At 32.7% G+C, this 22,767-nt stretch overlaps 2 protein-coding genes across 3 annotated transcripts; one reads left to right on the top strand and one right to left on the bottom strand.

The window, feature by feature from the left end:
• The first annotated feature begins 5,644 nt into the window (after window positions 1-5,644).
• Window positions 5,645-16,592, top strand: LOC120083459 (formin-like protein 20). Of its 2 annotated transcripts, XM_039039227.1 has the most exons (17): window positions 5,647-6,276; window positions 6,801-7,504; window positions 7,582-7,803; window positions 7,885-9,719; window positions 9,874-10,006; window positions 10,122-10,193; window positions 10,924-11,022; window positions 11,190-11,231; window positions 12,208-12,288; window positions 12,390-12,440; window positions 12,530-12,611; window positions 13,258-13,352; window positions 14,002-14,073; window positions 14,165-14,281; window positions 14,682-14,750; window positions 14,845-14,911; window positions 15,692-16,592. In XM_039039227.1, exons 1-17 carry the CDS (start codon window positions 6,204-6,206, stop codon window positions 15,787-15,789), a joined length of 3,912 nt encoding a protein of 1,303 aa, XP_038895155.1. In that variant the 5' UTR covers window positions 5,647-6,203; the 3' UTR covers window positions 15,790-16,592. The 2 variants fall into 2 exon arrangements, 1 of the variants encoding a protein (XP_038895155.1); XR_005483427.1 differs by lacking the exons at window positions 13,258-13,352; window positions 14,002-14,073; window positions 14,165-14,281; ... (1 more) ...; window positions 14,845-14,911; window positions 15,692-16,592 and having other exon boundaries at window positions 5,645-6,276; window positions 12,208-12,296; window positions 12,530-12,613.
• A 553-nt stretch (window positions 16,593-17,145) lies between these two features.
• LOC120082658 lies at window positions 17,146-19,130 on the bottom strand. Its single transcript, XM_039037918.1, has one exon. The coding sequence runs from the start codon at window positions 18,782-18,784 to the stop codon at window positions 17,786-17,788; it is 999 nt and encodes a 332-aa protein (XP_038893846.1). The 5' UTR covers window positions 18,785-19,130; the 3' UTR covers window positions 17,146-17,785.
• Between the last annotated feature and the right edge of the window lie 3,637 nt (window positions 19,131-22,767).

The following is a 22,767-nucleotide window of genomic DNA, read 5'->3' on the forward strand; positions in this document are numbered from 1 at the left end:
AATTTCTTCACTTGACTAGTTTCTTCAATGAAAAGGAAAACAAAGAGAATCATAAAACATGGTTGAAAGTATCACCAACAAAATGCTACATTTCTGGTTTCTGTCCTCTTCTGCAATTTTGTTAATGAATCATTATCTCAATACAACCGTTCAAATAGACGAGGAGTTAAGAACACCTAATACGCACACGGGAAAGAAGTCAAACCGAAATCAGATCGTAAATCAAATCATAAATGTGTTGTTACGCAATCAAATGACTTCCATTGTTTGGAAGCCAAGGACAAAAGGGAGAGGACATTCACAATGTACAAAGTTAAACCATTTGGGTCATGAAAACAAGATAAATCTTGCTGGGGAAAGATGGGGGCAGAGGGATGTGAAGATTCAGAGTGGAACAGTACTTTTAGGATTAAGATTGTGAAATTTGAGGGCTCCATATTTGAAATGATAATATAGAAAAGAAAGCAAATGGGGCAGTTATGTTAAAGGCCAAGCAAAGCTTAAGCCACACATGGATTTGCCTCTTCCTTTGTCTTCATCTCCTTTGGTAATTAGCATTCATCTTTATTAGAACCTTCAATTCCTCTTTCAATGAGTTGAAATCATGATCACTTACCAAACTTGACCAAAAAAAAAAGTAAATAATTCATTTCTAGAAGAATAAAGAACAAAGAAAATGGTTATAGCCCCAAAGTGAGAATGCCATATCTGCAAAATGATTCAATATTCAAACACATACAATTAGGAGGAAAGTTAATATCAAATAGTATCCAAACTTTCTTTGTCCTTTTCTTCTTTGTTCATTTCTTTTTGGCACCAATCATGTTCATCTATGGAGGTGGGATCCTCTTCCTTCACTCATCTTTAACAAATGCCTATTACCCATATGGCCTTCATTATTGCTTCTAACAATCAAAGGGATTTCCACTATGCTTTTCTTTCCTTTCATTTCATGATTTCATATGATTTTCTTTTATGGTTGTGGTTGAAACTTCTATACATCTTTCAATGTGAATTCAAACTTTCAAATATTGGCTCATATTTCTTGGTGTTTATTATTTGGATTATGCATTGGTAAAATAATCACTTACATGAAAATAACTAGAAGAACGCAAAAGAGATCATCATCAAATAGAAAAACTTTACTATGGATTTTGAAAAGTCAAAATAATTAAGACTAGATTAGAATTGCCTTCTCACTAGACATGAATAATCACAAAATGATTCTTGCTTGGGTAGTGTCCAAAAAAATGATTATGTAGTTGATTTGAAGTATACTAAAGATTTGCACATAATTAGCATGCCTTTTTAGTTACAACTTTAATACATAATAGATATTGTGTATAAAATATATGATGAAGATAATAAATGTAGAACGAAAAATTAGGAGGGTAATATTCTTATCTTGATATCTTTATTCACGTTATTTTTGTGTATTCTATGAATAAGTAGCATACTCAACCTATATTTATAAACGTGAATAAAAGAATAAATACACCAAGAAAATATCATAAAAGAAAAACTAATTAAGAGAATTATGATGCATAAATATAAATCATAATTTACTTTAATAGTTCACGAAGTAGGAAAAACCATCTACCTTATGTTCTTTATCTACCAAATTAATCAAAATTGATTAGTGAAGTTTAATGTCTAAAATGATTACAATTACTATGATTTCATTTTGGATTACATGTAGGATTAATTGAACATACTTCTTTAACCTGCTGATGCATTTGGCAGCCAATCCAATTCAGTCCTTGCAATTATATATATATATATATATATTTCCACTCACTGTAATGTAATTTCAAAATAAATATTGAATATTGTTGGGTGCTGAAATAATTTTGGTTGATAATGATATTTTTATATTTAGAAACCACCCATAATTATTTTTTAGATCAATTTTTTTAAAAAATATCTAATAAATCTTTGATCAACTTTCAATTTTATATCCAATAAATTATAGGTAAATTTAAAAAAAATTAAAAAAAAAAAAATTAATAGATATTTAAATTTTATATTAAATAAAACCCTAAATTTTGATTTTTTTCAATGAATTTTTAAAAAATATCGAAGTTCAAAGGTTTAAATTTTGTAATTTTTGAAAGTTCAAGAGTCAAATCAAAATTTTGTAATATAACCCTAAAAAAAAGCACCACCCCTTATCTATATCTATTCTATATCTATTAAGGGTTTGAAAGTTCAAAGATTTAAATTTTGTAATTTTTGAAAGTTCAAGAATCAAATCAAAATTTGTAATATAACTTATATAACCAATATTAAATGTTTATTGTAAAAAGATAGTTTAGTATTTTTTTTTTAATATTTTTTAATGATAATAAGTCACAAATGTTCTTTATAAAAGACTTATTTCTTTTAGTTCTTTTAAGTTCTTTTAACAGATGATTCCAATTTCCAACCTACTTTTGTACCTAAATTTGTAGATTTAAAAGCTAAGTTTATCAATAAAGTAACGAGATCATATTTTAAAATGATAATTTTTATATTTCATTTAATAGTATAATTGGTTTTAAAAATAGGATAAAAGTTGAAATTATCATAAATATCTAAATGAAGTGTTTATAACTGTCTACTTTGTATATTAATTATGAAAAAAAATCTACACAATAGTGATGGAAGCTTAATTATTTAAAGAAATAGTTTTGGAATTATTCCAAACTTGTCCCACTAATCCTATGAAGTATGAATCACGTGCACTGCACGTGCTGTAGAAATCATTCTCTCCTTCAATGTGATCTTTACTATCCACATAACTTTAATCACCAAACAGTTTCTAAATCATACTAATATTTTATTACTTTGGCTTTGTATAATTAACCCATCTTACCTCACTAATACTACCTTATAATAATGATTATATTTTTACTTTTAGAATATGCTTTTATTTATTCAGATTTTTTACAGTCCCATGTTTCCAAAAGTAAGATCCTTGCACGTTCTTTTTAATAAATACATTGGTTTTCCTTTATTTCCAAAGTCAAGTACTATATTAAAATTTTGTAATTAACAAAAAGAAAAAGATAAATTTTTTTTTTTCATAATTTAATTAATTTTTTAAGTTTTTTTCATAACTTATTCAACTACTTAAAAGTCTTCGTTTGGATTTGTAATTTTAAAATTTAAAATCTGAATAAAATATTATTCAATGGCATATGACAGAATGTAATGTAGCATATTGATTGGGATAAAAACATATAAACAAACTTAAGCTCTTCGTCAATAAATTTTTTTTTTTGAAAAAACATCACAAATAAAATGTTTGGTCTTTTGGCCCTTAATCTCAAATTAATCAATTTTAATTAATTAATTATTTAATATTTTGATGATAACAAACCTATTTTTATTTATTAACAATTTGAGTGTTTTGAAGTGTCCATTGCATGGAGCTCGGAACATTTACAATGCAATTTCAATTACCTAAATTGGACTTCAAACAAAGAAGATAGGACTGAAACAATCTTAAATAAAAGATCTCAAGCGGATGACGTAACATAATTTTTCTCATCAAAGTGAACTAATTAAAAGGTGTCACTTAGACAAATGGAGAAGCGACACATGAATTTTTTTATTTTTGGATTGGTTTTTTTTTTAAAAAAATAATTTAAAATAATTTTATGTTTATCAAGTTTTCGATGTGTGGTGACATTGCTTTTTATTGAGTTTTAAAGAAAATGATTTTAAAAGATATATATATATATATATATATTATATATTATATATATATATATATAGTGTCTAGTTAAGTTTAAAAATTTCCATAATTGATTTTTTCCATGATCCGAGATCCAATGATCCAAATGAAATGTGGTTTTCAATAATTTTCCTCTTTGTTTAAACTCATATTCTTTTCCAAGTCATAACAATCAATACACATTTTTACAATCCTCAAAATCACCATTGTTATTCTCTCTAAGCTCTTAACTTTTTTTTTCTTTTCATCTTATTCTTGAGAGATTTATTATATTGAGAGGATTAATTTATTAAGTGCTACAATTTATAAATTCACTCTTTTAGAGAGTTCTTCTCATCTTGTTCTTCATTTCTAAATCTATTGTAAAGGGTTATTCTTGAACTCATAACATGAGTATTGTAACAGTTTGATCCTCAACCGTTGAAAAGATCAGATTTATTCTTGCACTAAAAAAAAGAACGTTGTAGCGGTTCGATTCTAAACCGTAGAAAGAGTCAAGTTCGTAATAACATACCTAAGAGGAGCTTGTAGGTCGAGTTGTGCCGAACAACTCTAAAATTTTAAGTATTAATTTCACTATCCTTCCCCTACTTTAATTTTGCAATTAATGTGTTATTATAGTTTATTACATGAAATTAATAACAATATTTGTTCTTGAAATTAATTGCTCATATTTGTATATTTTAATTGATAGTTCTTAAATTAATTTCTACATTCTCATCAATCTTGTTATTAGAATCAAATTGGGTGTTTTAAAGTAGTATTATTAACTTCTTGATTATTTTGAATTGAATTTATTGTTTAAATTACTTGTTAGGAAAAAGTTTTAATTAGTTTTAAATAAATCCTTCAAGTTTTAATTAGTTTTAAATAAATCCTTCACCCACTCTAAGGTTGCCATATTGATCCTACATAAAGCCGATAAACTAAATAAATAAATTTTATATATAAATAATGAAAATACCTAACGCAATAGTTAACTTAAGAAAGACTCAATTAATTAAGACATTAGTGATCTTTCTTAAAAGTGAAAGGTTTGAATAATCTTCATTTTGACTTCTTTATATAAACTAGAATAATGTATTAACACAAAATGAATAATTAGGTCTATTTGGATCGACTAAAAAAACGTTTTTCAAAAAAAATATTTTTATTTAACCACTAATAAAATCTAGTTAAAACATACCAAACACTGATTTTAGTGGTTATCAAAACACTTCAATCTTTTTCAAAATGACTTACTTTCAAAATTAAACACTTGAAAGGTTAATCGAAATGCATCATTCTCGTTATCTTCGCTAAAGTTTGAATTTATAAAAATAGAGAAATGGCATATATATAAAAAAAGTAGAACACATGCTTATGTAATTACTATGAGTTACCTTAATATCCAACATCCGTTTGGTAATCATTTTGTATNTATATATATATATATATATTTTTTTTTTAAAAAAATTCTGTCCATATAAGATCTTAGGGTAGTCTAAGAAATTTATGTTGCCTCCCCAATTCTAAAAAAGATTTCCAAATAAATTTTAAGAATTATACAAATTCAGTATAAAACATTAAAAGGGGCAAGAGAGGGTTGATAAGAAAATATAAATGAGCTATATAAAATTTATAGCATTTAGAGGTTCAATTCTTTTGACTCCACGTATTAAAAATAATATAATTAGTGATCGCAGAAAAAAAAGGGATTTTGTTGGACAAATTAAATAAAATATAATAATTTCAAAACATGAAAATGCAATGTGATTAGTGGAATAGATTATTAAGAGAATGTTGTTAAATAAAATAAAAAGTAGGTGCCACGTGTACGCCACGTAGCGAAACGGATTCTCTCTCTATTTCTCTATTCATCGTTGGGGAAGAAAAGTTGACGTTGCAGGAAAGCCAAGTGGAGAAGAGCAGACAGCATATAAAGCTCTTCTTCCACTTCTCTCCTTTTTCCATTTTCACTTCTCTTCCTTCTCTCTCTCTGCTCTGAAATTTTCTTCCATTTCTCTGATCCTTTCATTTTCTTCATATTTCTCTTTCTCTCTAACCCATTTCTCTTTCACTCTCTTACTTTATAGCCTTTCATCCATTCCTCTGCTCCTACATTCTCTTACTGTTCTTACTTCCAGGATTTTCTCATGCTTTAGCTTTTTGTTCATTCTCCATTTGCATCTTGTGTCGCTATTACCTTTGAGCTATTTCTTTCTCTCAAGCTGTTTTCCCACTCTCTTTTCATTGGATTTTCTGACTTTGTTCTCAAATAAGGCTACGTACTCTGTTTCTTGCTTCTTTTTTTCCCCCATTTCGTTTCTTCTTTGGGTTTTGGTGCATTTTAGATTCCATTTTGACATTCTGGGTATTGGGTTTCTTTGATTTTTCGTCGCCCTTTCTCCTAGCACTGGGGTTGCGTTTTGGTTACTGTATTTCCCCTGTTTTTCTTCTGGTCACGTAGATTTGGACCTGACTGAGGGAGTAACAGCGCCATCTTATGGCGCTGTTTAGAAAATTATTCTACCGGAAGCCTCCAGATCGGCTTCTCGAGATCGCGGAGAGAGTGTACGGTATGCTTCCCTTTCAAATTCTTTGTTGTTCTTGTGTTGCGAGTGAGGAAATGTATGTTGTCTCTGTTACTTCCTGCTTGCGTGGTGAATAATTGAACTCTGTTCTTTACTTCAGTGCACGTTTGAGTTTGGTTAGGGTGGTTTGATGTATTCATAACAGTTTTTCTAACCTCCATTTCTCTGTAGATGCTCCCTGTTGTTGTGTACGTCATTTTAATATTTCACCATGATCTTTCTTTCTAATTTACCTTTTGTAACGGCAAATAGTTTTGAGCAGCTGATATCTTTAACACCCCTTAATGCATGGGTTCTATGGTCATGGGGAAAGATCTACAATTAGCAAGTTGAAGTAGTTAATTGTTGCTTTGTAACCTGGTTCTGTTCACCTATAGTTTCTTTTAAATATATAAAAATACTTTTTAGTGTCCTGATTTTTTTTTTTTTTTATATATATATATATATATAGAAAAGTTGTATCTGCATGTTACTACTAGTGAAGAAGAGGTTTTCAATTTTCTTTTCAGTGTTTGATTGTTGCTTCTCTACCGAGGCCTTGGAGGAGGATGAGTACAAAGTTTACTTGGCTAGCATTATACCAAAGCTGCAAGACCACTTTCCTGACGCATCTTTCATGGTGTTTAACTTTAGCGAACGAAAGAGGAAGACTAAAACTTCGGACATACTGTCTCAATATGGTATGACAGTGATGGAGTATCCTCTTCAATATGAAGGGTGTTCCCTACTGCCATTGGAGATGATCCACCACTTCATTCGGTCGAGTGAAAGCTGGTTGTCATTGGAGAGACAGAAAAATGTACTGTTGATGAACTGTGAACGAGGAGGATGGCCAATCCTTGCTTTCATGCTTTCAGGTCTTTTATTGTACCGTAAACAATATGAGGGGGAGCAGAAGACCCTTGAAATGGTCTACAGGCAAGCTCCTAGAGAACTTTTCCATGTTCTTTCTCCTGTAAACTCACAACCTTCTCAAATGAGATACCTTCAGTATATTTCTAGGAGAAATCTAGGTTCTGATTGGCCTCCACCTGATACACCCCTAATTTTAGACTGTCTGATACTTCGAGAGCTTCCTATGCTTGATGGAGGAAATGGGTGGAGGCCTATCATACGCATTTACGGTCAGGACCCATTAACACCACGAAATAGAAATCCAAAGCTTGTTTTTTCGAGTGCAAAGATGGAAAGACATGGTTGCCAGTATCTACAGGTAAAATCTAAAGACACAAAATTTACAATGACAAGAATTTGGCAAATATTTCAGTGGCCTCTTGCATTTAATTGCAGGCAGCAAGCAGACTGGTAAAAGTGGATGTCCGTTGTCATGTTCAAGGTGACGTTGTTCTTGAATGCATCCGTTTAGATGGAGATCTAATGCACGAGGAAGTGATGTTTAGAATTATGTTTCACACAGCGTTTGTACATTCAAACAGTTTGAAGCTCAATCGTGATGACGTTGATGTTTTATGGGATGCCAAGGACCAGTTTCCTAAAGATTTTAGAGCAGAGGTAGGCTGTAGTTTCTGGTCTGTTGATATATATTATTTTTCCTTTGAACCCTTCAGATTTGAAGGAACACTCATGTGTCAGGTACTTTTTCTGGATGCTGATCATGTTGTGCCAAACAACTCTACAGCGACAAGAAGTGATGATAAAATTGAGATTGAAAGCAATTCGACTGAGGAGTTTTTTGAAGTGGAAGAACTATTTAGCAATATTGTGGACGTGCAGGAAGTTAAGAAGGATTATGATGTTCAAATGGTACATGCTAACGGAACAGATTATATTGACAATCAATCAGCTTGGAAGGAGGATGCAGATCCTCCTACATTCCAACGCTGTAAATCATTTGGAGGGAGTCAAAACTTGGACAAGAGGATGGATTGTAACGTTGAAGCAGTGAAGGACATTACTGTTGATGATGTAACTTTCAAGACAGCTGAAAAAGTGGACTCTGGTCTTCAAGTGGTGAAGGACATTGTTGTGGATTACGGAGATAAGAAGCCAAATCCTCTGCTATTTTCTGTTAATGTACTGAGACGTATGGCAATCAAGGAACTGATAGATAATGCTTATGACAAGTTGGAAGGGGTGCAGCATAAAGCGTATGGAGAAGATACTGCCATTCGACACTTTGAATCAAAGGTTCCTTCGAAAAAGTTGGAAGCTGATGCATGGAGGCTTAAATATGAGAAGTTGCAATCAACATCAAGGAAACATCTGTCATCAACAGTTAAGCCAATGAATCATACAATTTTAGCTAAACAGAAAACCAAACAGCCAGAAGATCTGGACTTTCTTGTAAAACAGGCCAAACCATATACTCTTTCTAGATGGACGCCACATGACAAAGAATCTTACACGAACTCCATGGATTTGTTTTATCCACCATCAATGCATACTGGTGCCTCAGCAACATCTATTAGTTCTCCTACTAAAGATTCTTATTCATATTCATCTTCAAAATCTGCTTCTGCTTCTGCTACTTCAGGACTGCTGCTGTCTGATACAGCTGATGAACAAAAAAGTAACAAGGTGAGTCCTACAAAACCTTTATGTTTTGCAACAGAGATTCTCACGAGTAAATCACAATCACCACTTGACTCCTCAAGACCATTGCCAAACGCTGTTCTGCATCAAGATCCTACTCGTCCTCTATCTCCTACTACACTTCCACAGACACCAACTCGTCAGGCTAACACATCTTTCTTGCATGCATCATCTCCTAAATCTTCTTTGTCACCTTCTTCATATTTTCACAAAAATGTAAGATCTCCTCCTCCAGCTCCACCTCCACCACCACCACCTCCACCACCTTCTCCACCTTCCAATCACATTGCACCTAAAAGCTCAGCAGTGGTGTGTGGAAATATACCTAAGCATAGCGCTCCACCAGCACCACCTCCACCTCCCATACGTAGAGCTCAAGCACAATTACCTCCCCCACGACCACCCCCTTCACATGGAGCTCTGCTTTCTCCACACCTATCAAATGCTACAGCTTTGCCACCACCCCCTCCACCACCTCCTCCAATTCAGAGGACAGCTCCTCCACATTCAACCCAGGGGCAACAGGCTTTAAAATCTGCAACAGCCTGTGTAGTCTCATCTTCCTTGCCATCTCCAATTTGTGAAGCACCATCACCTCCTCAACCTACAAGTGGTCCCCTTCCACTGGTTCCTTCTTCTTCCCAACCTTCAGGAGGTATGAGTCCACACCCGGGAGCTAAAGGAGTAAGTTCTTCAACCGATGCGAAAACATTATCTATGGTGAGGGGACGTGGGTTCTTGCGGTCAATTGGCATGGGGGTGGCTACTACAGGGCCTCAACGATCATCATTGAAACCTCTGCATTGGAGCAAGGTAACTCGGGTACTAAAAGGGAGCTTGTGGGAAGAATTGCAAAGATGCGGAGATTCTGAAAGGTATTATAACTTCTCCTATGAATTTGGATTGCTTTTTCATTCGAGTGTGATATCTTCACATTCAATAGTGTAGTTTGGCCTAGATTCAATATGTTCCTTTACACTTCAGCATCAATTATGCTTTACAATAACCAAGTTCCTACATTCTTCCTAGTGCACCAGAATTTGATGTATCTGAGCTGGAGACACTTTTCTCTGTGATTGTCCCTAAGCCTATTGTTGATTCCGGAGGTAAATCTGGAGGAAGAAGGAAATCAGTTGGTTCAAAATTGGACAAAGTTCACTTGGTATTTAAACTTCAATATTACTTCCTAGAAACGGTCCCCCCTACCCCATATGTTTATGCGATCATGTTCCTAACTATTGGTGCAACTAATTAGTGAATGGAATATTTAATTGCAGATTGATCTTAGGAGGGCAAATAACACTGAAATCATGCTAACAAAAGTTAGGATGCCTCTATCTGACATGATGGTAAGCCAAGGAAAGTTATAGATACATTAGATATTTCTACTTTGGTACAGACTGATTTTTCCTATCAACATGTCAGTGCTATGAAATCTGATTTTACTAATTACTGGCCTTTCTACCATATGTGATGGTATTGGGTGGTTTTGGCACTGCATAACTGTATGCAAATCTGAATTCAGATGGAAGATATTATAGATTAAGTAACTAAGGTGATTTTAGGAGGAAATATTTTCATCTGACTTTTCATTTTGCTGCTTAGAAGTGAATTTTAAAAATCTTGATGTTCACTGAGAAGTTTGCTTTAAACTCAATAGAAAATATCATGATGTAATTTCATTTTTTGCAGTTTTAGATCATGCAAGAATTTATGATGTCTTATTTCATGCCAACGCTATATATGGTCTGCATTTTCATTTTCATACTTGTGCACTTTTTCTTGGGAGAGATAGATTGTAAGAGTTGCAGTTTGATCTTACAATGAAAACCTGATTTTCAATCCCGGCTCATGTTTTCACTATGGTAGCCAATATTTAGGAGTAGGAAAATACAGTATCAAACTGTTGGTGGCAAAATTTGGATATTTTGTTGTGCTTGTTCACGTACTGCATTATTACTTCCAACTATTACTGAAATTCTCTCACGTGAGTATGCTTTGTTTTAGAGCTAGAAGAATATCATGATGGAGTAGATTGTACTTTTCTTACCGTAATTATCAATTCATCATGTAATATAGGCAGCAGTACTCTCCATGGATGAGTCAGTATTAGATGTAGATCAAGTGGAAAATCTTATCAAATTTTGCCCCACCAAAGAGGAGATGGAGCTTCTCAAGGTGAAATATCTTGTGCTCTAATTTTGGATTATCCTTCATTCATTTTGCCATTCATAGATTCTTCCTCTTATTGAAGTGATATCCTGCTCATTTTACATGTTATGTCAAACCATGCTTTTTACTTATGATCAATTAACTAAAGGTTTGTTTGTGCATAAATTCATAAGGGATACTCTGGCGACAAGGATAAACTTGGCAAGTGCGAACAGGTAATTCTTAGTTGCTCTGGTGAACAGGTCGTAACTTGTGTTTCATGCAGTGTAGTATTTGATTGTTTTATACTTGTAGCCTAGTAAATTAAACCTATGGGATAACTCATCATCCTCTCCCTGACATGATGCTCAGCTTGAACACAGAATACACACCTTTTTAGAGTTATCATGCCAAGGTCAAAATTAGGTTAATTATAAGTAATGCAATAATTCATGTCATCGTTAAAGATCTGAGTAAAAGGTGGAAACAAAAGATACAATTTCTGAGACAGAGATACAATTGCTATCTTAGAACAAGGCTAGGACTTATTCAAAGTTCTTTGCGCATCCTGGCTCTTATGGAATTGACAAACAAAGAAAATATAAAACAATAGAAAATCAAGATACAGATCTATGTGGTTCACTAACAGTGTGTTAGTTACGTCCATAGAGCAGAGAGAGAATAGTTTTATTAGAGAGAATAATTTAGATAATAGAATAGAGGTGCATCTAGGATCAAAGAGTTTATATAGCGCACTTCTCTAAATCCTAGGATCAAAAATCGTTAATAACTTAAGTATGCCAAATACGAAAACAACTTAGGTTTTTAGGGCAACGACCCCGAACCACCACTAGGGTGCACATCGCCTCTGGTTCTCGACTCGTTGACCGGGTAGCGAGACCCCGGTACTTGGTAGTTTGGAGCCTCAGATATCAATAAAGCATTCCAACATAGGCTTCTATCTTCGCCATGTGCTTTAAGATCCAACTTAAATAAGACATCTTTTGGTAATCTGATGTTTTTCAACTAAATAATTTCTTTAATTTCTTACATGTACATGCATGCCATTTTGAACAAACAGTTGTTGTGTGTGTGTGCTTTTTTAAAATTTATTTTATTTATAATAATTATCATTAGAACCATCAGCACTTTTGGAGATGGTTTAATTACATGTTTTCATTTTTTCCTTTCATTTATTTGTCCACATATCAGTACTTTTTGGAGATGATGCAAGTTCCTCGTGTGGAGTCAAAGTTAAGAGTGTTTTCTTTCAAGATTCACTTCAGCTCTCAGGTTTTGTGGTATCTGCAACTCTTCTTTTGTAACCCTTTTTTAGTTTCCTGGTCTAAGCGTACTCTTTTACTCTATGTTCTTATTCTTGACTTCCTTTGCAGATAGTGGAGTTCAAAAAATGCCTAAACACTGTAAATTCTGTCTGTCAAGAGGTATATTGCTAATGATAATGAATATCTCACTCCATTCATTTGATGTGTGTCAATTCTAAGCCCATTAATTTACGTTGTTGTTTTAATAGGTGAAGAATTCTTGCAAATTGAAGGAGATATTGAAGAGAATTCTTTGCCTGGGAAATATGCTGAACCAAGGAACTGCCAGGGGTAAGAAGTTTCTTACATCCGTGTTGAAAGACACATTTTTAGCTAACATCATGATGCCTTAATGGGTTTATACCTTCCTGTTTAAAGGAAACAAAAAACATTTATCATGTGAAGTGACTATTGTCATTTTTATAAAAGTGAATTTCAACGGTTGAAGGTAATTATGACATGTATTTTCTGTATTGATGACAAGGACAAGAGCAAAAAATGTCATAGACTTTTGATAGGTCTTTTCCCTCTCCTCTCCTGTCTCCTAAGACTTCCAACTTTCTTCTAATTAGCCAGGCTTACATCATGCTCCACAAGTCAATAACAAAGTGGTTTTCCCTTATTACTAAAGGGATCCATGGGTGAGCATGCACGTGAGTTCCTTGTTTTCTTCCAATCACATGTTCGATGAACAAAATGTTTCTCAATCCTATCAGAGTATTGTCGAGCAATTTATTGGTTAAATTTATATTCATGTCAATAGGAACAATCTGTATTCCATATTTCCCGTGTTCAGTTCTTGGCATTCCTATATTATTCTCTGCTTTTCTATGATGCTGACTTTCTTTGCGAGAAGCCGTGTTCCTCAAGTGTTTTAGTCCCATGAATTCTGAACACATTACCAGCCAAATGGCTCAATACCAATTATAATATGCAGGTTCTGCAATTGGATTCAGGTTGGATAGTCTCTCAAAACTTACTGACACACGTGCTTCTAACAATAAGTTGACTCTAATGCATTATCTGTGTAAGGTACTATTCTAATATCATCTGTCTTATTGATAAATTTTAATTTTCTAACATAGTGGGAGAATAAATGTTGCTTGTTAATTAAGTTATATTCTTATTGAATAGTATGTTGATTGAAAGTTACTTCTATCCTGAGAAAATGTTCGGAAAGTGTGACAATTGATAGGCTGTATAACTTCAATACTATACTATTTCAGACATTTAAAGGCTGCAAAAAGTTTTCTTATATATCCTGTAATAATAAACTGCTTAGTCTTTAACTTGGACAGTTCATGGAACTTGATAGTTCATCAGTCCATGACTTCATGACTACGTTAATACGAGCAATATGGGACAAAACTTTGGTGTTCCTGGATTGAAGGATAGAACGTACTGGCATCCTTGAACATCATGCCTGAGGACATGTTTAACATTTGAAGATTTTGTTAATATGAAAGGCACAATCACACGGATGTGTGGCCAATAGATGCTAAATGTGAAAGATGGGGTTTATGGAAGTTAACTTTTCACTTTTTATTAGAAAGATTTAGTGGATATCTACCCTAGAGAGGGGTAGATTATGAAGTGAAGTTTGATCTATTTATATTACCCCAGCTTCTCTCAAATGTGGCAGGCTGCCTGACCACAAATTTTGTTTATGAATGTGCTTCAGGTCCTTGCTTCGAAGTCACCATCACTTCTTGATTTTCATCTGGACCTTGGTAGCTTAGAAGCTGCGTCTAAGGTCTACATATTTCTTGCTATTGAATTCAATCATTATGATTAAAAAGAAAAGAAAGAAACCTATTTGACTTGGGGTCGTGCTTCTTATGCAGATACAATTGAAATCTTTGGCAGAAGAGATGCAAGCAATAACAAAAGGATTGGAAAAGGTGAAGCAGGAACTGGTTGCATCTGAAAACGATGGCCCCATCTCTGAAACTTTTCATCAGGTGCAAGTTCTTTCTTCCTTCCCCCCTCCCCACCCCACCCATCCTCTGGGATTTGATGTGAAGGAATGAAATAAAGTTGTTTTGTACAGAACCCTTTTTTTTTTTTTTTTTTTTTTTTTGGTTGACATTGCTCGTATCATTATTATGAAGTAATTTTTTTCAATATTAATGGAGAGTGAAAGGACAACTACTTTGGAAGAATTGGTACTCTTCGATCAAGAATTTGATATATTTTAAGTGATGGAAGTTGTTTCTCTTTATAGGTCAAAATTTAAATAGCCAAGCATTATGCAAATACTCTTTTGGTTCTCTGTCTCTCTCATCAACCTGATGCACACACAAAAAGTCATTGTGGACACTTCTTCAGTGGATTAAACAATTCATTGTCTTATATTTTTAGATATTGAAAGGATTTGTTACTCATGCTGAGATGGAGGTGGAATCTGTGACTGTTCTTTACTCAGTGGCGGTAATCTTCTAGACTAGATCATATATGTTGCAATATAGTTTGAGGTTATTAAAAAATAAAAGAGACCAAGCCTTTGCTTACTGGTTGGTGGCAGGGTAGAAATGCTGATGCACTTGCACTATATTTTGGCGAGGATCCTGCCCGTTGTCCATTTGAACAAGGTTAGTTAATGCTATACAGCTTGACCTTTTATCATTCATTGTATCATGGCCATAGCTGTAAAGTCTGCAGTTCAATAGGTGTTCTTCATGAGTGAATATCTATATACAATGCTCGACACATTTTCAGAAGGTTTTTCCATGTTCATTTTGTATTCTTTAGATCTTCTCATGCAAGCAGATGAAAGACATTACTTTTCCTTATCAAAGTTTATTTTTCAGAAAGATAAGAAAGATCACTCAATGGAGTGCCCAGGAGTTCTATATCATAATTATAGTAGGATTTGGCCATTGGTTTGTGAAAATTTGAAATTCATAATAAACTCTTCAGTATTGTATATTTGATGACTTTGATTCAGATGTTGCAACTCCAAGCACCTTTAATGATTTTTGTTGAAAATTTCTTTAAAAAGAAAACACTTAAAATAAACTCAAAGCCATGATTCATAAAGGGGGCGTATGTAATCCTCCAAAGAAAGTCAGGAGTTGCAAAAAAACTCTCAAATTGAGATATATACAAAAAAAAAAAGGTGAAGTGCACCCTCAAAAAGAGAGAGAAGTCCATCAAGAAGCTGGAAACATTATCAAATCAACAATCTCGTCTGGTTTCCTTCTTTTTTATCTTCAGGCGTCTGTCAGTTTCTCTCTGAGCACTTAAAAAGTCAATCCAATTAGGCCTTAGTTACCATAAAACAATTCACTTCATCGATGAAATTTTCAGAGGGTGTTTCCCATGTTTATTTTGTATTCATAAACATGACCCGTGTGTTCAATTCAATGCAGTTACAGGAACCCTCTTCCATTTTACAAGGTCTTTTCTGAAAGCACATGAAGAGAATTGCAAGCAATTAGAAATGGAGATGAGAAAGCTGAGAAAATAGGGGAAATTTGGAAAACGCCACGAGCACCATCAAGCTGGTGAAGAAGCTTGTGAGAGGTGAAGTTCAATCCGGGGGTTGCAATGGACGATATGGTGCCCGAGCATGTCAGAAAGATCCTTTCTTTACCTCACCAGAAATCTAACAAGAATGATACAAAACTGAGTTTGGAGCTGGCAGAAACTTTAGCCTCCCATAAGGTTTAATCTACGACCTGGATCATACCATGCTGTGCCAAAACACTAATGAACTAAATTATGACTCTGAATTTCCTCCAAATGAACAAAAATTTACTCAATCTTCATAATGTAGAACCAAGAAGGCAAAAGGTTCTACAGACTTACCTTTTGCAGATTCTGGAAAAAACTGTGGGAGAATTCTCCTAAACTAGAAGTAAAAAACTGGAGCAGGCTGTTTGCCAGTAGCCTACTTTGAAGAATATTTCATGTAGAATTTGATGAGCCATTCAAGTAGAGAATTTGATTTCAGCTTCTACAGTGTAATTTTAATCGCTTCACAACAGAGCAGCGTCTAAGAACCATTCAGACTTTCAGCCGTAGTGATCCTACATTCACCAGCCATGGCTACCATCTGTACAAAGCCCTCTCTTCCTGTTCATATATTTTATGTCTTTAACCAATTCTGTAACAATATCTGAATTTCTGTCCTCAGAGATGTTGTATAGTTCTTTAAATAAGATTTTAGAAATCAGCCACAGACTAACTTCTGTGACTAACATAAAATACCATTTTGCTTGTTAGACATTATTCTTAGTTCTTGTTAGAATGAGTACATGCCAATTACTACTTCGACATTTCCTATATAGCACAAAGGAAGCAAGTCTAATCCTTTTGGAAAGCACATGCAACCCAAAATTCACTACCATGTACTAGAATATTGTTTCTAGTATTGTGATCATATTCTAGTATTGTGATCATAGTTTCTCAAATCACCACAAAATCCAGAACTTAAATATTTTGACATTAATAAATAACTAGATAGTTGGGAATTTAACCACATTTAACCTAGGTTTAGAAATCATTCACATAAAATTTACTATTTATACAAAATTTCGTCACATATTTGTCCTCTACTCTTCTATCGTTCTACCTAAAGTTCTGATTTTTTTTAAAAAAATTATTTCTATTATCAAAAAAATGTTCTCAACCCACCATAGTACCATTAGTGGCCATTTGATTGAAAGGATAGAGAAATTTTATAAGATGTCCAAGGGTAAAAATAACATTTCACTTATCAGAAAGTATAAAGATTAATTTTTTTTTTAATTTTTATTTTTTAATTTTTGGGTTAATTCCACCATTCTCCTCATTGTTTAATAGTTTTTGTCCTTGAGGTCAATTCTGAATCCTAGCCATTTACTTTGAAAGCTCAAATCTTGACGCCATTATCTTTCTTCCAATTGCTTCAGAGATAACAGTCAACGATTGTGCCGAGCCAATGTCTGGATCAGATCAAGGCTTTATTTTGAATGCATTTCCCATCTGGGTTCGTCAACTATTGATTGTTTTTCTCCACATAATGCTCAAATCTCAAGTGGGCAATCGCAAACTTTTCTATTAGAAAGAAGAATCATAGATGTTCAATACATGTATTTGAAGATTTGAAGCAAGCTTTTCGAGGCTGCTAAACTACATCGCAAGCTATTGATTTTTATTTTTCAGTCAAGCTTCTGATAAATCAAGGTCTGTATGTTCTACCACAATGTAACTGTCGGCTATCTATCTACAATACGAACACCAAGATGAAATAAATGATAAGACAAATGGCAAGAACAGAGAGAACTCAAGGAACAGTTACAAATTTTCACATGGTTTCTGCTCCTGGATCTTTGTTTCTTCTCTGATTCTTGTCTGTATTGGAAAAAAGAGAAAAAAAAAAGGTGTTGCTTGTTGAGTGATTTCCATGGATTCTTCTTCTCATTCTTTAACCGAAATCTATGTACTTTTTTCCCGCAGATTGTCCTGCTGAATGGATTATCCTATCCACACGTTGTTGAATGAAAGTTTTGTTGAACCTTTGAATCCATGTAATCACCACTGTCTGCTTCAGCAAAGTCTATTTGAAGAGCTTGTCTTCCTTCCAGATCCACCCAATAAACTGGTTTGCAACTCTTGAAGAACAAACAACCAACCGTCGTGTCGAGGACGACGAAAACCGAGTAAAGATATGCAATGATAATCCCTTCAGACAGAATGGAAAGATTTAGTCTTCCAACAACATTATAAGCTCTCACTACACGGTATTGGAACAAGGCTTCAATTGCAGCCATGGCTAAATTTGTTGGCAAAGCAAGAAGTAATGCTGTGGAAGTTTTTCCTCTAATTAGAACACAAGCTTTAAGTATTGCTAGATAACCTCCAAGCTTTTCCATGCCTGATAAAACCAATGATAAGTTACTGATAACCAAAGTGTTTGCCAAAACTATAGAATACAGGACAGCTCCAACTGATGAGAGGTAGAGAAAGCTGTTGGAAGAAGAAAAGCCAGATCCTTCAAGGCAAATGAAAGCAAAGAAGAGAATGGAAAAGACTGTTGCATTTGCCGAGAGTATGAGAATTGAGTTGCAAATGTTGGTTAAAAAAAGTGGATTGTAAAGGGATCTGATAGAAGAAAATGAAGGGTGGAATGTTGGTTTGGTCTCTTTCAAAGCTTGAATCACAGAGGCTTTTGCAATAAGAAGGAAAGTAAGAGTGAAAGGAAGAGTGAAGATGGAAGAAAAGATTGTTTGGGAAAGCTTCTGATTGAAAATTGAGAAGAATTCCAAGGAAGGAGGGAATCCAGCAGCATCAAAAAGAATCTTTAAGTGATAATATATGTTTGGAAGAAGAGAAACTGAAGAAGTAAGAACAAAAGTTTGTGAGAGAAGAAGAGAAACTGAGAAAGGGAATGCTAACAATGCTGAGATAGAAGTAAAGTACTGATATTTCTGCAAGAAACAGAAGATTGATCTTCTAATGATATTGCCTGTCTTTCCCATTTGAATTCCTTGATGTTTCTGTATTCAGAAGGGTAAAGGCCTTGTTCTTGTGTGTTTGTTGAGGTGTATATATTAGAGGAGTTGGGAAAAGCTTTGTGTTTCCTTCCTTTATATTCTTTTTGTTTTTTAGTTTTTTGGGTGGGGGTGAGGGGTTTAGAAAGTATTGTATTCTTTAAGCCTTTGATGTTGCTTTTCAAATTTTGGTTAAATGGATAGCTCAACTACTAAATAATAACAAAAACTGCAAAGAGTGAGTTGTTCAAGTATTGTTTTTACCAAAAGATTCACTTGTAATCTCCAAACCCCAATTTCCTATCTGGCAAAAGGATTGACCATCCTTTAAGATAATAACGTTTATATATAAGAGCCATATTATATATGATTGATTGATTTATTTATTCTTTGGATGGGGAGTTGTTACGTTATGGCTTGGCTTGTTCTCTCTTGCTCATGTGATTTTAAGCTTTTACAAAAGAGGTAAATAAGTTACAAGGTAAATACCAATTTAAACCGAGTTGTATCAATTTATCCTAAACTTTCGTAAATGTATCAATTTACATCATCTTTCAGATTTCGTTCGATTAATAGCGTGTAAAATTTATAATGAGTTAATTGAACTCTTAAATATTTATAAGTCAATAAATTTAGACCATTTATTATGATTACCTTTGAGAACTATCCATGTATGCGTTAATTCTCAAATATGTGTAGATTTTTTTTTTTTAGTACAATTGGGGTAGGTGAATTCGAACTACAAATCTCGTGGTTACTCATGTGCCAATTGAACTATGCTTGCTTTGACATTCATAGACTTCTTCAAATGTTGGTTTGACAAAGTGGATGATTAGAGTAAATACATGATTCTCAAAGAAAACTATGAATAAGAATCTAAACTAATTCATTTATGAAAAGCTTATGAGTTTAATTGATACAATTAAAAGTTTCACATGAGATTTTCTCAAACGAAATGTAATAAAGAGTGTGAATAGATACACTTATAAAAGTTCAAAGTTTAATTTGATACAATTATAAATTCATAATTTAAATCGATACAACCCATAAACGAGTATTACTTGACATTTTCTCTAAAATTAGAAACAAGGACATGAAGTTCCAAACTTTTGTCTATGTTCTGATAGAAGAAGTAAAATATAGAATTCATTTAGGGGAAATAGATAGATTCTGATGTGGGCTCTGTACTCCTCATGCCTTGAACTTGAAGAAATCACTGTCCTTTTTGGTGCTAGCTAGTAAGGTAAATAAAGAGATGCTTTGAAATTCAGATTGCAAAAAGGCCCTTGAAAATGAAAGTAAAGCTAAATGGTATATATATAAAGTAGGGCCATTGCTCTACATATATTTTTTGATTTGATGCATTTTCACTTCACATGGCAAAGAGTGAATGAACCTTAGCTTCAAAGAGAATGAATAACAATCATATCAACAACTACTCAAACAGGAAGCAAGGATAGATATAAAATAGTGATCAAGTCTACTAATAATATTTAACTGATTTTACCGTTTCATTCAGAATTCGTGTATATTTTTCAGGGTATTTGAATTGACTTTTTAAATAGGATTGTTTTTAAATATAGGAAAATGAATCAAAATACTTACAAATATAACAAAATTTCACTGTTTATTATGATAGACCGCGATAGATAGCAATAGACTACTATCTGTGCCTATCTATGTTATGATGGACAAAGAAAGTAGTCTATAGCGATCTAGTGCAGTCTATTTGCGATAGATCGTAATAGAAAACAATAGACCACTATCTGTGTCTATTATGTCATGATAGACAAAGATACTATTTTATTAACACAGTCTATTGTAGATAAACTGTGATATTTTATTATTAGTTGTAAATATTTTTAACAGTTTTGTCATTTAGAATAATTTTTCTTTTAAATATTTTCACCGGATTCGATAAAGATTTAATTTTTTTTTTCAAAGATTAAAAAAATAGTTGACCTAGGGTTTGAAGTTGTGTGTATTTTTGTGGGTGGAGTTTAGAAAAAAAGAAGAATATGTATGATGAGGTTGGTAGACAGAACATTTGAGGTGGGCTTTCATTAGTTGAAACTTCACTAAATTATGATCATAAATTTCCATCAAGTTGCTTACCTAATCAAATATCATTCATTAATTTTGTGGTAATCCTATGAATTTCCAAATTCATTTTGCTACTCAAACACAAAAATAATAAATATAAATATAAATTAAAAAAAAAATAATAGGAGTGTCGGTGTAACTATTGGCCTTCTACCAGAAATAGTGATTTTTAATAAATAAACATTAGATGACTTTTAGAATTGTACAAAGAAAGGAAACACATGAAATATTTGCAATTATGCTTTATATCAATGAAAAGGATACCCCCAACCAATAAATAAATAAATAAATGAAGAAGATAGTTTTGTCTTGAAAATATATATTAATATTTCGTATCAAATACGTAATTGACAATTAGTTAGCAACCACATTTGAGAAATTTCACTCTATAGCACAAAATTCATTTATATTTATTTTGAAAAAGACTTGATACTTCCTTGAACATATCTATTTCGTGTGTCCAATAGACATTTTTTTACATGGTAAAAAAGTGGGGAGCACAAATGATAGATGCAATTAGGGGTGTTCATGGGTTGAGTTGAGTTGGTTGAAAGACTTTTTAAACCCAATCTAATTATTTGGGTTATAAATTTTTTCAACTAAAATAACTTTTATTAAAAAATGAACCCAACTATAAAATATTCGGGTTGTGTTGTTCGGGTTAATCGGGTCATTTATTTAAAATTTTATTCTAAAAAGAAGCAAAACGTAAATAGGTAAAAAGTCTAATTTAATTATTTTCATATATTAAATTAAGATTAACAACTCAATTTCAATTTATATAGTGAAAATTTTCTTTATAAAGTATAAAAAAATTACTCCTAAAAGTTGTTGAAGAATAAATTATTCAAAAAATATTGGAATTAAATAAAATAAAATCAATATATGTATAAATAATCGTGTTATAAATAAGAAAAAAATATATTTTAAAGTTAATAATAAATTCGGGTTAGTTCGGGTTATATTAGGTGAACCCATAAACCAACCCAACCCATAAAATTTTCATTTATTTGAACCCAACCGAACCCAAATGAGTTGATAACCTAACCCAAACCGCACGGGTTGGGTTGATAGGTTTTTTCGGGTCATCGAGTTTTTTGAACACCCCTAAGTGCAATACTCCACCTAATCATTACTCATTTATTTTTAATCTTTAAAATAATAAATTACAATATTACCCTTAAATCTATTTAGCATAATTCTTGCTTTTTTCTAGTGTATTTTACATCACATACAAGTTTTTACTTTCAACTTTTTTTCATTATGTTATTTTTGTAAAGTTTTAAACTTGTTGCTGTGTTGGAAAATACTAAACGTAGATTAAATTAACATTGAAATTATTTGATAAGATAGGTCTAGACTTTTATACAAACCGACACTTCAGATCCATAATTAGTTTTAATATATATTTTATTGACACTCAATTTCTTAAAAATGAATATTATTGATGAATGAAGATGTCAACTAATAAATTAAATATCACTTAACTAATGAGATGAACTAAGAGATGTCAAATACAAATGAAAAATCATATTAAACTATTAAAGATTTTAATTTTGCATGACACACAAATTTGGCAGTATACCTAAATATTTGACACATTAATATTGAGTAATGAGTTTCTCTGACATCCTATTAATTAATTTTCTTTATATATCTTTTTTGGTGTTAAAATAATTTCAAGTTGAATTAAAATTAAAAAAGAAAAATAATTGGAAGGAGATCCCTCACCTACTAAATACTAGTCAATATATTAATCCTTCATAAAGGATAAAGAAATCAATTATATCAACATATTTTGAGCTTTGAAAAGACAATTGAGAGGTGGCTTGACTTATAAAACGATAAGATTATATTGGATAAATCAT

The sequence above is a fragment of the Benincasa hispida genome, chromosome 8 (assembly GCF_009727055.1).
Source record: "Benincasa hispida cultivar B227 chromosome 8, ASM972705v1, whole genome shotgun sequence".
Classification (NCBI taxonomy): domain Eukaryota; kingdom Viridiplantae; phylum Streptophyta; class Magnoliopsida; order Cucurbitales; family Cucurbitaceae; genus Benincasa; species Benincasa hispida.

What these genes read in the sequence shown, in the direction of transcription:
- LOC120083459 (XM_039039227.1), top strand. Translation starts at nt 6,204, where the DNA reads ATGGCGCTGTTTAGAAAATTATTCTACCGGAAGCCTCCAGATCGGCTT. An exon ending in CTAAAGATTTTAGAGCAGAG is followed by an intron (nt 7,804 to 7,884) that starts GTAGGCTGTAGT and finishes CTCATGTGTCAG; the next exon opens with GTACTTTTTCTGGATGCTGA. An exon ending in TAATGCATTATCTGTGTAAG is followed by an intron (nt 13,353 to 14,001) that starts GTACTATTCTAA and finishes AATGTGCTTCAG; the next exon opens with GTCCTTGCTTCGAAGTCACC.
- LOC120082658 (XM_039037918.1), bottom strand. Translation starts at nt 18,784, where the DNA reads ATGGGAAAGACAGGCAATATCATTAGAAGATCAATCTTCTGTTTCTTG.